This window comes from Perognathus longimembris, chromosome 5, assembly GCF_023159225.1.
Source record: "Perognathus longimembris pacificus isolate PPM17 chromosome 5, ASM2315922v1, whole genome shotgun sequence".
Taxonomy (NCBI): Eukaryota; Metazoa; Chordata; class Mammalia; order Rodentia; family Heteromyidae; genus Perognathus; species Perognathus longimembris.
Window position 1 is genome coordinate 29,955,476 of NC_063165.1, and position 13,958 is coordinate 29,969,433.

Below are 13,958 nucleotides of genomic sequence, written 5' to 3' on the forward strand. Positions count from 1 at the left end.
TTACAATCTGTATACATTGATTATCTTATCCTTATTTCAAAAACATATAATTACCTCTGAAAGCATTAATTGTGTAAATAAACATCAATGGCTGATAGTTATATCCATCTGTGGAATAACTGTGTGTTTTAAATATGGATTTTAAATATTTTCTTAGCATCCTGATGCTTTTAAATCCTCTTTGCCTGTACCTAATGAAAAGTAGCATTCTTTTTTACATCAAACCAAGTGATTTTCATAAATTTGTGAAGCAAAATTGCCTACCAGATCTTTAATTTTATAGCTTCCTTGTGAAATTCAATCTCTGATGAGTTTAGGTTTTATTCCATGTAAATGATCAATAACTTTTCCATGAAGAAGACTGACTAATGTCCATTTTTATTTATTCAAAGGATCCTTTCCGGCCATTGGAGTGGAAGCATTTTGCCCCAGCTTCCTGAGGGCAGGGTTTTTAAATAGCATCCAGGCCCCAAACCCAGTTCCAGGAGGAGGATCTTTGCCCCCCAGGATTCCTGCTGGTAGGTATTGCAGATGAACTTTTCTCTCATCTTGGAGAATAATAGAACTGTTTACTGAAAGAGTATATCACTTGATACACTCAAAATTTCTTTAATTTCTGAATTATGTTGTTGAGAAGAAATCCAAGTGACTTCTGTAATGCAGGAGCCACATCTCTAAGAGTAAGTGCTGTGAAATTGGTGGAAATAGAAAGAGGATGTGAACCCCAAGTTTCCAATTAGCATAGAGCTGCCTCTTATGGAGAATTGTTTGCATGGGAATTAGGGTTTCCCATCCTGAATCTGTAACTCAAAGTTAAAACAAGGGTGGGTTTAAGCTACATTGTACTTGGAATTGGACAGAAAAGAGAATTTACAACCAAATATTCTTGACAGAAAGACTAAGTTGGTATTTGGGTGAGTATAAAGAGATTCAATTAAAGTTCCATTTCACTAAGGAAAAATAATGAAGAAAGTAGCAAATTTAGAAAAAAAAATGAGAAAGAAAAGTGATGTGGGGTCCTCTCTAAAAATATCAATTTGATCCAAGCCATGAAATAACAAGAAAAAAATATGTTGAACATTTTATAAAACAATTTTCCAAGTTGTGGAAACTTCAAGAAAGTGAGGCAAGTGGTAGAATGGAAGAGGTAAGTGAGAATGTTGAAATGAGAGACATTGGTCGAGATGCATTGTACTCATAAACTACTTTGGTAAATGACAACTCCTATGTACAATTACATAAAGATAATAAAAACATATTTTAAAAAGAAACTTTGAATATGGGTCTAGTGGCTCATGCCTGTAATCCTAGCTACTCAGGAGGCTGAGATCTGGAATGGTGGTTCAAAGCCAGCTCAGGATGAAAAGTCCCCATGAGACTCTCATCTCTAATTAATCACCAGAAAACCAGAAGTGGTGCTGTGGCGGAAAGTGATAGAGTGCTAGCCTTGAGCAAAGAACTTGAGGACATCGCCCAGACACTGATTTCAAGCGCCACTACCAACAACAAAGAAAGAAGTAAAGCAAAAAGAAAGAAAGAAAAGAAAGTTTCCTATTTTAATGATAACTTTAGGGTTTCTATGGAATGATTGTAATCAAATATTATTTCTATTTTTCAGTTAGTAAAACATATGGCACTCTTCCTCCATTGTATAGATATGTAGGATATAAACCTTTTATGTGTAAAAACTTGAATAAGAACTATCACTGTATCTTATCTGAGTACACTGTATACTGTATATACTGGTATTAGAACTAGGGAAGTGAAAGGGAATATCAAAATCAAGAGACAAAGGATAAAAAGACAAACAACTACAAAAGCAATACTTGCAAAACCTTTTGGTGTAAACCAACTGAACAACACATGGGGGGAGAGGGAAAAGGAGAGGGGGGAGGGGATGAGGGAGGAGGTAACAAACAGTACAAGCAATGTACCCAAGGCCTAACATATAAAACTGTAACCTCTCGGTACATCACTTTGACAATAAATAAGAAAAAAAAGAATATTCTTCATTTCTATCATAATGCTTATATTTATGTCATAATAATAAGGCCAAAAGTGGTAATAGCATCAATATATTCAAAGGGATGGATGTACAATCAGCAATGCAGTTAGAAACATTTGAAATGTCTGAGAAATCCAATACAAACAAAGTCCCAAGCTGCACATAATTGTGCCAACAAATGCCAAGATTATTTTAGCATTTTTACCTCTTAATTATCCTCATCTTTAAACTATATTTAAAAGTCAACAAACTAGAAGAATGCTTTGATGTCCTTTTAGTTTAATTATTGGATAATTTACAAACCTAGTTGGAGAGTTTATGGCCAATATTAGCACTGATAAATACAGGAAACAAAATTAATAAATTCAAAAGATTAACAATTTAATTATAATGTCTGCTATACTACATTTTTTTTAGCTAAAATCAAAAATGATATCAAATGCAGTGGTATGTTTTGTTGTTGTTGTTGTTTTGTCAGCCATAGGGCTTCAACTCAGAGCCGGGGCACTGTCCCTGAATTTCTTTGTGCTCTATCATTTGGGCTACAGGGCCACTTCCAATTTTTGAGTAGTTAATTGAAGATAAGAGTCTCTTGGAGACTTTTCTGCACCACTGGCTTCAAATTGGGGTCCTCAGATCTCAGCCTCCTGAATAGTTAGTATTACAGTCATGAGCCACTGGAGCCTGGCTTCTTGTTGTTTTAAAAATGGTTGAGATAAAAAACATTCTGCACTGTCACAACTAAATACAAAGTAAAATGCAACTTTCAAATGTATGTATAACATCTCAGTGATATATATTGAAGAAAGGATAGTTTAATGGCTTAACCCTTAATATCAAAGACATATCTAACAAAATGAAATATGGTATTGACTTGAATTATTTAGTATCACACAAAGCAAAATCAAATAAACCCTGTCATTTAGCCAGTGGAAATGACAGAAAGATGATCTTTCTACAATCCAAACAGCAATGATTTTATGTAGAGGAATCTAAAAGAACATTCTAGCACTCTATTCTTCTAGGCTTTCAGCCAAATTTGCCTCCAGCTTTGGGGAAAAATAAACTTCAGTTTTCATGACTTACATATAAATCAGCTCTAACAAAATTACTTCATAAAAAATGTATAGATCTAAGCTTGTTCTCTCTCAATGAAATTAACTCACTTTCCTGGTTTATAATCTTTGATAAGTAACCCTTAACCACTTTTTCAGCTCCCTTTCAGTAAGAATTGGGACATTTCCAGGGTAATTTCTTTTTAATATTTTATATACTCCATGAAATTTAAACTTATTTCCCAACGATCTCTGTCATAACTTCTTGAACAGAAAAAAGAAAAAAATCATGCGTTTTGATTTTTTTATACTTTTAAAGCCTATTTTTCTTATCATATTCTTAGAGGAAAAAGAAATATTCTCACAAATGAATCTGAGGGCAGGAATCACCTCCTACATGGCCAGCATCCAGGACTCTGTTACATAGAAGGTTGAAAGGTTGATGCCCACTGAACAAAACTTAGTTTACTTTCTACCAATTGGTTATACTGGTATATGGTATTTTGAAGTTTTCAGGAGACATTTTTAGTGTTATTCAAGAAACTACTGTGCCTGTTCCAGTGCTCATGCTAATTGAGTTCCTAATTCCTTCACTTAATCAAATTTAAATGGGATATGTCACTCTATCTTGGAATAAAATCGCATGTCTATTTTTTGTCTATGCTACAAAACATATTTTCTACATTTACTGCAATATTAGCACAATCAGCATATCATGAGACTCAGAGAGCAGTAAACCTGAATTCAGTATTTATAGAACAATCATATATTACAAATATTTCTTTTCTAAAAAGGTCATGTTAAGGAATTATTTTTTCTTAAAGAAGTCTCATATAGGGAAAAAAAAAAAAACACCAGCAGAAAGTTAACTAACAAGGAAAGAGGAAATATGTAGGATTTAGAAAAAAAATTCTGGAAAAGAAAATCAGTGTTGAGAATATACCTGACATCTCTTTTGTGAGTGACCTTGAAAGCACTGTATTTTGAGAGAATGTTCTCCTGCAGGACCCTCTAATCTATTGCCCATGATTTAAATACAATGCTATAAATACAACACCTCCCTTCACATTGTTACCTGAGAATCTCTTCATTTTATAACTTCATTTCAAAGAATATAGTAAAAATGAAATGAGACTTCCTCTCTGTTCACCTTGAATCAAAGAAGTTTAAAATAAAAACAAACAGGATTTTTAAACTGGCCTCTAGTGGCTCATACTTGTAGTCTTAGCTACTCAGAAGGCAGAGATCTAAGGAGCATGGTACAAAGTCAGCCTGGGCAGGAAAGTAGGCAAGACTCTTATCTCCAATAAACAACTCAGAAAAAGCTGGAAATAGTACAGTGGCTCAAGTGGTAGAGCACTAGCCTTAAGCAAAAGAAGGGCAGGAACAGCATCCAGGCCCTGAGTTTAAGCCAAAGGACCAGAAAAAAAGAGGATTTGTAATTACTGAATATATAATTTACATTTAACATTATTCATTTGTTGATCATTTGGAAAAAGGTCTTAATGAGGTTTAAATAGAAACAAGTAATTCTCATTTTTTTAATGTTCTTCTTATTGTCCCCCAACTAGTCATTAGAAAGTAGGTTACAAATTAAATTTACTTCAATGCTTGGTCATAATAGCCACATTACACACCGTTATAATTTATATAAAATCCTACATAACTTTAGGATGATTTGTTATCATATAGGCAATCTCTAGTTTTATAAATAAATAACCTGTCCAACTATAGCAAAGGATGTATATAGATCACAATCAATATCAGAATGCCTTCACAGTCTATTAAAATGTTTATTAATATTTTTCTTTCCATATTTTATGGGAACTTTTTTCTGATATGAAGTCAAGGCACATGCGGCATGTATTTTTATGCAATCTTTTACTTTCAACTGCATACAGTTTTGATGTCAGGAATAGGCCAGGAATGGTAAATAAATTTGAAGCTGCAGAGTCGAGGGTCTGTTGAATGTATTATCAAGTTTTGATCCATATAGAAAACTGCAGCACAAATGTAACACAAGGATTTATAACAAGTAGCAGAGTCTAAAAGTATATAGAATAACTTAAGGAAAATTGGCATAAATTTAATATGCCAAGGGATATCAACAGTATGAGAGGATATACACTTTAAATATAAATCAAACAGCAGTTCAGAAAAATAAAATAAAACCACTTCATTTCTTCATGTTTTCAGGCAACATGAGATAAAAATCAGTAACTTTCTTCAAATCTATAGTTTTCTCTTTCAAAAGAAACCATGTATAACCACACAATATTGTTGTCTATGATTTTTTCAGTGGTGACTTTTTTTAATTCCTCTATATAACATATATATATATATGTTTGCCTCGTTTTTTTAACAACATATTATAATATGTATAAATTTACCTAACAAGCTTCAGTGGCTTTCGTTTCATGAAAAAGATCTACAGGAGTGTGGGACACACCTGGAAATCAACTAGCTGGCCCCGCCTGTTTCTCAGTCTTGGGGCCACGTGTGGCTAAGATGGCGGCACCTAACAACAACGTGCAGCTGCTACAAGTGTCTTTGGTTATAACCCAGAGGCGGTTCTGTGGGCTGTGGCCCAGCTCTTCCACCCTTGATGGACAGCTCATGCCTCCCCTTCCTGCCGATCTTAGACCTGATTGGTTCCTGTGCCTTATATTAGTGGCACGTACTTCCCCAATAAGCGAGATCTTGCTTCAACTCGACTCCCAGGCCGTCTGATTGTCCTCCGTGCGGGAGGGCTGGGTGTGGGCAACCTGCTGACACTTTCCTTTCTTGGCTAGCCCCGGTTGGGGGCCTAGAGACCGCGACAATGGTGCCCAACGTGGGGCACAAGGAAGCGTAGGTTTAAGCTTTAGACAACCTGAGGTAAGAGTATCCCCAAAAAGATGGGGCAATCTCACACTAAGCTTTAGACAACCCGAGGTAAGGGTATCCCCAAAAAGATTGGGCAATCTCACACTAAGCTTTAGAGGTAGAAGACTGTTAAAGGAAGAAGAGAAGAGCAGGAAGGGGAGGGATGAGCTGTCCATCAAGGGCGGAAGAGCCGGGGCATCACAGCCCACAGAACCGCCTCCGGGTTATAACCAAAGACACTTGTAGCAGCTGCACGTTGTTGTTAGGTGCCGCTGTCTTAGCCACACGTGGCCCCAAGGCTGAGAAACAGGCAGGGCCAGCTAGTTGACTTCCAGGTATGCTCCACATCTTCCCCTCAGGAGGACAAAGACTTTTCCTTTAACTGAGGACATATATGTCATATATTTTTGTCTTGCAAATGTCTCAATTTCTGATTGAGGTGTGTGTGGTTATATTTGTGTGTGCCTGCTTAAACTTAGAGCTAACTATGAAATAAATTGGAAGAAGCCAATGAGATGTGCAAAGCTAAGTCCTCACCAAAGTCAATGTGTGGCTGTAAGAAGAACCATTTTCCTCTGGATTATTGGTTCCTAGCTTCTCCATTCTTTGCCATCTACATGACTTTCCAAGTGCAGGCACTACTCAATAGCCATCTGAACATTTTTCTCTAGAGAACTCTTTGTCTCTAAATGTTTTACAGCTCTACGCTGCAAAAAGAAGAAAACTCTGAAGATCAGCAGCTATTTTTTAAAATCTCTAATAGAGACTATGTATTAAGTCTAGGAAGAAAACCAAAATTATTGCTATTTGTACAATGAAGAGAGGTATAGCCACATAGAATCAGAGATACAATGATAAACAACACACCTGGCCAATAGAATCACAAAGAGGATATCAGTGATTGGATTTATAGCTGCACAAAGCTAACTAGCCCTTTTAAAATATTATCAGCCTTGCTAGTGCTGGGTTAAAAAGTTATTTTGAACACCTAGTTAAGACATGTTTTACAGTTGGCATGAAAACCATGACAGGTTGTATAGAGCCAGCTTGCTGTCTTGTTAAACTTCAATGCTTTTACACAAGCTTTTGCACATACCTCCTCTTTTTGCTCTTTGGCTTAACTTGAAGAGAAACACACAAAGAGGAAATGATTTAAAACTTGAGGAAGGGAAGAACAAAGTAAGTCAGGATGGAGACATGAAGCTCTTCTTCAAACCTTCAAACATTCAGGTTGTACAAGGTTTGATACATTACAGTTTATAAGTTTAAGGACTCTATGGAAAGGTGATCTTTCTGTATTGGTTTAGGTCAAGAAATCAGATCCTTTGTGGGTTGTGATTCATTTCACTGACAAAAATAAGACTTCTTTTTATATAAAGAAACAAATGAAAGCTCAGTGTGATTCTTTGCTCCCTTCCTAATCCCAACTTTGAAATTCAAGCAAAGACTCCATTCCTGAAGCAAACAAGGCATCATGGCGAACATTTTTCTAAACAGTTGCAGAACATCTCTGAGCATTCTGAAGTCTTTCAATATAGTGCTCTGGTCATTAAAAACTTAATGGTCTACTTCTAAGGTTATAACAAACTGAGAAAGGTGAGCACTACCAAATTTATGTAAGACTGACAGGACATTCAAAAAAACAACAAGCAGGAAGGATGCAAGTAAAAAAAATGCCATACATATCCTACAAAATTTTTTGAAAAATGAGATAAAGGATAGGTTGAGAGGGATGACTGAGAATTGTGAAATGGTGACATTGATCAAGACACCCAGAATACATAAATTTATTTGTTGAATGGTGACTTTTTTGAACAACTACTTGAAGAACTTTTTAAGTATTTTTAAAATGAGAGGGGAAAAAACAGAACTGCAGAATGCATTTTTATAAAGCTCTTGAGCATTTACAAATTTTCTATTTTTCCCTAGCAGAACAAAGTGAAAAAAATCTTAAAAGAACCTTATAATAATCTCTTCGTAGATTTTTTAGTTCCCTATTCAGCATCTTTAAATAGTTTCAACCTTTGACCTTAGCTAAGCTTTCTTATTTAAAAAATGGTTTCTTTTATTTTATTTGAATAAGTTTGAATCTTAAAAGTACAACTTGTGTATATACATTATCTTCTCACTGAGAATAACCTAGCTCCTAGAGAACTCCATGTTTTGGTATTAGGCTCTGTGCTATTTATTTTGGTCCTATTTAAAGAAACAATCAACACTTTCAAAACATGCATCCAAGAATCATTTCTTCGCAAAAGAACAATTCTAACAAATTATGTACAGCTTGCTAAATTAGCCCCAGTCTCTGTGTGAATTGCATTTCATCTTGATATTGGCTGAGCTTGTTTTGTCTGTTTTCACCTTAATTAGAAATATGAGAAGGTATCAAGCTGCTCAAATGCTTTTTTCCCTCCAGAAAACAATTCCTACAGGGTAGCACACATGCTCTGTGGAGTTACTAAACCACTTAAGAACATCAAAAATGAGGGAGGAGGTAACAAGTTGCATAAGAAATGTATTCATTATGGATGAAACTGTAACCCCTCTGTACTTCACTTTGACAATAAAATTTTTTAAAAATAAGTAAATAACTAAAAAATTAGAGCATCTGAGATAGACCAGCTCTGATAAGAAACTTACCTCCTCTGAGTGTTCAATTCTTTGGCTTTATAGGACAAAGCTCAAGGGAAGTTACCCCATGATGCTTTCCATGATTCCATTCATAGAAGTCTCAAGATAGCATGAATTCAACAAAGTGGAACAAAAAAATATATCCTGTAAGAGTCTTAGCAAAACTTGGAGAATAAGTTGTAATTTACTTAGAGGGGAATTAATCAGTGATTTAATTATGTCAGATTCATGATTCATTTAAGAAATATATTCAGGATAATTACAGTAGCATCATAAATAACCTGTGTAGCTAGGATATAGCAAATGTATGAATAGAGGTTTGCTTTACTTTTAAATTTTCTGCTAATTACCATTCAGTGGTAAATAATACAGAAGACCAGACAACATATTTTATTTTATCATCATCCACATTTTATCACTTACATATTTTATCATTTATATAACTAGAAGACACTTTCAAAGTCAGAAATAAAAATACTGCATTTGAATCCACTGCCAGGAGATTTGGTGCTTTCCACTAACACATTAGGGACTCTTAAAATATTCAAGGTGTAACAGTTATCTCTCCAGGAATTTTTTTCAAATATGTATCACACTGCTGCTCTTAAATGCTCTCATGTATGCTTCTTTTTTGCATGTGTGCTTCTTACAACTGAAGTTTCTACTTCAACGCCTTGTCCTGTGAAGTCTCATATTAAGAAAATTTGAAATGAATTGATTTGCAGTTTAACCTAAATAAAATTATCATAAACTGATGCTTGGGATATAAAGCAAAATTTAAAATTTTTCCAGCTAGGTTTTTTTGGACCTTTTTTCCTTGCTAGTGTAGAATGCTTTGGCCTTTATAAGTATTTAGAAATATTTAGATGCTGAAGGTTGTGGCATCAAACCCTGGCCATTTGCTTCATGTTCAGTGTCTTTGGCAAGATGATTAAACTCCCAGTATATCACTAATCCTATTTGTTACAGTGAACAATAATACAGTCCACAAGGGCAAATCAGAAGATTAAGTGAATTAATACATGTCAATAAAATGAATGCCCGCAGAATAGTGTCTAGCACACTACAGAACATATAAAATATTAATTCTAGCCAGGCAAGGAGTACATGAATGAAATCTCAGCTACTCTAAAGATAAAGTTAAGAGGAATGAGAATTTTAAGCCAGCCGTGAGGTTAAGGACACTACCTCAATAAACAAACAAACAAATAAATAGAAATCAAAGAGCTGAGGCTATGACTCAAATGGTAAAAGTGCTTGCCCAGAATGTGCAACACTGTAAATTCAAATCCCAATATGCAAAAGCAAAATCACCAATACATCTGTATTGCTGTAGCAAGTATTTAAAATTATCTGTGCAAAAGCTATTTACACAAGCATATCAAGAACCGAAGCAGCATGTAAGTATTTGGTTTTCAATTGATATTATGCAATATTTCAAGCCATAGAAAAATCCTGTTGCATTTTGTTCAAATGTTTTTCTATGAGCAACTGAAGTATTGAATATTGTTCATTTCTTTCATAAAACTTGGAAATCAGGAACTCACAAATAGTTTCAAATAGGTTTCCTTTTAACTTAACCATTATTATAATGTACTCATCTAGATATGCAGATAATAGAAAATCAATAAGCTATTATAAAATCTCTCATATTAGTAAACTTTTGTGGTTTGTTTGTTTGTTTGTTTGTTTTGGCCAGTCCTGGGGCTTGGACTCAGGGCCTGAGCACTGTCCCTGGCTTCTTTTTGCTCAAGGCTAGCACTCTGCCACTTGAGCCACAGCGCCACTTCTGGCCATTTTCTGTATATGTGGTGCTGGGGAATTGAACCCAGGGCCTCATGTATACGAGGCAAGCACTCTTGCCACTAGGCCATATCCCCAGCTCTCATATTAGAAAACTTTTGGAATATGGTTGTCTTATGTGGAAACAAAACCTAGCATAAGTAATTGTTGACAGTGACTTTCAGTGTCTACCTGACACTTCTAGTTATGGAAGAAATCTTTGTAACCTTTACGGTAATTTGTGGCATGGAGAAGGACATTGCTAGGTATTTCTGAAGTTAATTGGCATATGGTATGCCATTGATCTATAGAGCTTCAGGAAAACTACCTTGTTTGTTTCCCCTCACATCCTTTGACTGGCTTTCAAACAAGTCAAAATTAGGAAACTACAGTTTTCTTAAATATAAAGCATCCCACTTAATTTCTGCTCATTTGTTAAGGAGACTTTCAAATAAGAGGTCTAGTGTATACATTTTGCAGTGAATGGTTTTGTATTTAGACAAAACTAAGTAAAAAGTAATTGCTGCTGATAAGTAGCAGAAGGAAAGGCAGAAGAAGATAGAATTGACCTAGAGATTGACAAGATACAAAACCTGGTTAAAAAAAGTGAGATACCTTATTGAAGGCAACTGACTAACAAGGAGCGTCTTAGTGCTTTTATCTGTAAGTCTTTTTTTTTCTGAGAGGCAGCCATGGCATAAATGTTAAAAGACACAAAGTTCTAAGACAGATGGCTTTCTACTGCCACTTGCTAGTTCTTTTATCTTAGAACCTAGTTTAACTTTCTCTCCCTCATTTGTCTTTTCTGTGTAATTGGGGTAATACTAGAATGTAACAATACAAGTGACAGACTTGCAAGCACTTTTGACTCTAAAACTAAGGTTATTATAGGAATGCTACATAATTTAAAAACATCCAAAAGATGTTCTGGCTAAACTGGTCAAGACAGACTGCAAAGTTGTGAGAATAGAGATGAAGAGGAACTAAGCAGTTACCACAGTAACCCCATCTCCCCATCACATCTATAATCCATTACCATTCAAACTGTAATATTATGCTAAGAGTTCTAATGTTGAAGTACACAATGTTCCTTTTAATTTCTCACCTAGTGTCCACATCTATTTCCTATCTGTAAACTGAAACTAATGGCTAAATTAGATTTCATGACAAATTTTCAGGTTTTAAGTCTGGATCTTCAAGATCCCTGCTTCCAAGAGTGCTGACAGTTCATTTGACCTCAATACTTGCTGATAAAGTTCTTTAATTCATATTTGGGGTGAAATTAATGACTTTGAGTTACGTTGTAAGATATGAGTTGATACTCACTACAAATGGAAAATGTCTTTGGGTTAAAATTCTCTGCATAATAAATGGGGAGCCCTATTACTACATTTAACCTTTACTATCTCTTTCCTTAAAATAGAGATTTAAATGTAAAATCTAACATTTTCATATATTGTAGCAATTTATGATGGTCACCCTTTGTAATCTGAAATCTTTGAGTTCATAAAGAAAAGACATGAATTTCAATGGGAACCAGTATTTCCATCATCAGCACTAATATCCCATAGTTTCTCTGTAGAACTGTCTTGTATTATAAAAACCATGTACTATCCAGAATGAGTTGCCCAAAATTCTAATAAAAAAGCAAGAAATACACAAGTAAAAGATAAATATGTCATCTGTACTTATTTCAGGTAAATACTATTTTCCCTTGAATTCAAATTTTATCTTTTAAAGTTGGGCAATTGTGCAGAACAAATATATTCTTTTATTTGAAAGAAATCAAAGTTATATGTGTCGAATATTCTAGTAACTAGAAGTGTGTCAGGAACTATAACAATTAATATGCTAAAACAGGAAATAAATGATGTTCAGTTTCTGATCTTATATTCTGCACTAGACTACAAAGTCAGTTACTTATTTTTCATGAGCTGCCATCATTTCTCTCTTAATCAAATATGTGTCCAATATAAAAATGATCAGGAGCTCTTACAAATCCTTCCAGCTTTGTAACATTCATCAATCTACTGGAATTTTTTCTACTTGAAATCCCTTAAAAGCTGACTATGCCTGATCATTTATAATTTATTGAAGACAATGAGTGAATGTCTCCTGTCTGCTTTGTTTTAGGAATATTTTAGAAATGCCCCCTCTAATATGTAAGAGAACAAAAATTGCTACCCTATAATGGAGATTGTACCCCAACTGCAAAAACAGCAACAATACCTGCTTAGCTTTTTGGTTGCCTTCTAAGAAGAAGCTGGAAGGAAAAAGATAACATAATATAAACAAGTGGTTAGGGAGAGGGGATGAGGCTTTGGGGGTGGAAATGTTTCATTCTTTGGTAATTGGCATTGTAATTCATGCCCCTTTTGTAAACTCAAAAAGCAACAATGCCATTAAAAAATGGAGAGATTCATGTGCATAATATGAGTATACTTTTATAGAAGCAGGTTGGAAAATGAAGCTCCTATTAATTTAAAAAAAAACAGATAATTCAGCTACCACAGCTGGAAATCTCTAACTGCAGTACATATTTCTGTAATTGCTATAATCTCTGTGTGTTCTCTTGCTCTTTTGCAGGCAGACCAGTAATGATTGTGGTAGAATATATGGAAAATGGATCCCTAGACTCCTTTTTGCGGGTGAGGTGCTCTTTTCTGGAGGCATTTAAATAAGCTATTCTGTACTTGAAATCATTTATCATAAATTAATTTTTGCATAGTGTTATGCATTTCTGTGAAGAATTGCAGCATTTTTCTCTCAGGTGCATGCCTGGGATCCTGTGATTCATTACAGTGTTACTAGTGGGGGGAGGTAGGATATATGCTTAATAATATAATTGATTTGTCCTATAAACTCACTTACCACATCAATATATGTGTGCACACATACATTCCAAATAGTGTCATCATGATGAACATAATTAAATGAAATCCAATTGTCTCATACAGCCATTCATTTGTGTGAGAGTACTATTTATTCTTTCTCTATAAAGGTAAACACCTTAAATTTCAGTATATTTACCAATAGTATCTCTCAAGTTCCTTTCAGAAAACTAGTCCTACCAACTATTTTTCATGTCCATGAATATTTATTGACCTTTAGTCAGGCTATTTGTTTATATATTGTCTATCATTATTTGGTGCTATTGTGGCAAGCAGAGTTGAGAGTTACAATAGAAAGTATGGACTGCAAAGCCCCCAAATACTGAATTCTTCTTTTACAGACAAAGCTTCTGACTCCTGAACAATAGGAAATTAGTCCCTAAGTCTGAACTGCACTATAAGGTCCTACCAACTTTGACTCTCTTAAGTGTATTTGGCTACAAACTTAATTTCTGACTACTCAGAAAAAGGAGAATAAAACTTCCCTAGTGATGAATTTTTTAGAATAAAAATTTTAAATCACCCTTTGTTTTCCCTCTGTTAGTTGTGGGGCTTCAACTCAGGGCCTGGGTACTGTCCCTGGGTACTGTCCCTGAGCTCTGTCATTCAAGGCTAATGCTCTCCCACTTTGAGCCACAGCTCCACTTCTAGTTTTCTGGAGGTTAATTGGAGATATGACTCTCATGGATTTTCCTGTCCAGGCTGGCTTTGAACCACAATTCTCATATC

The 13,958-nt window shown here is 34.9% G+C and overlaps 1 protein-coding gene across 2 annotated transcripts in view; it reads left to right on the forward strand.

The window, feature by feature from the left end:
• Epha6 (EPH receptor A6) overlaps nucleotides 1–13,958 on the forward strand; it is a 711,982-nt gene that overhangs the window by 572,870 nt on the left and 125,154 nt on the right. Inside the window, exons 12-13 of one of the 2 annotated variants that reach the window (XM_048346467.1) lie at nucleotides 393–522; nucleotides 12,929–12,986. In XM_048346467.1, coding sequence (XP_048202424.1) covers nucleotides 393–522; nucleotides 12,929–12,986 — 188 coding nt within the window. Of the gene's footprint in view, nucleotides 1–392; nucleotides 523–12,924; nucleotides 12,987–13,958 lie in introns of both variants that reach the window. The other variant, XM_048346468.1, reaches the window with a different exon arrangement.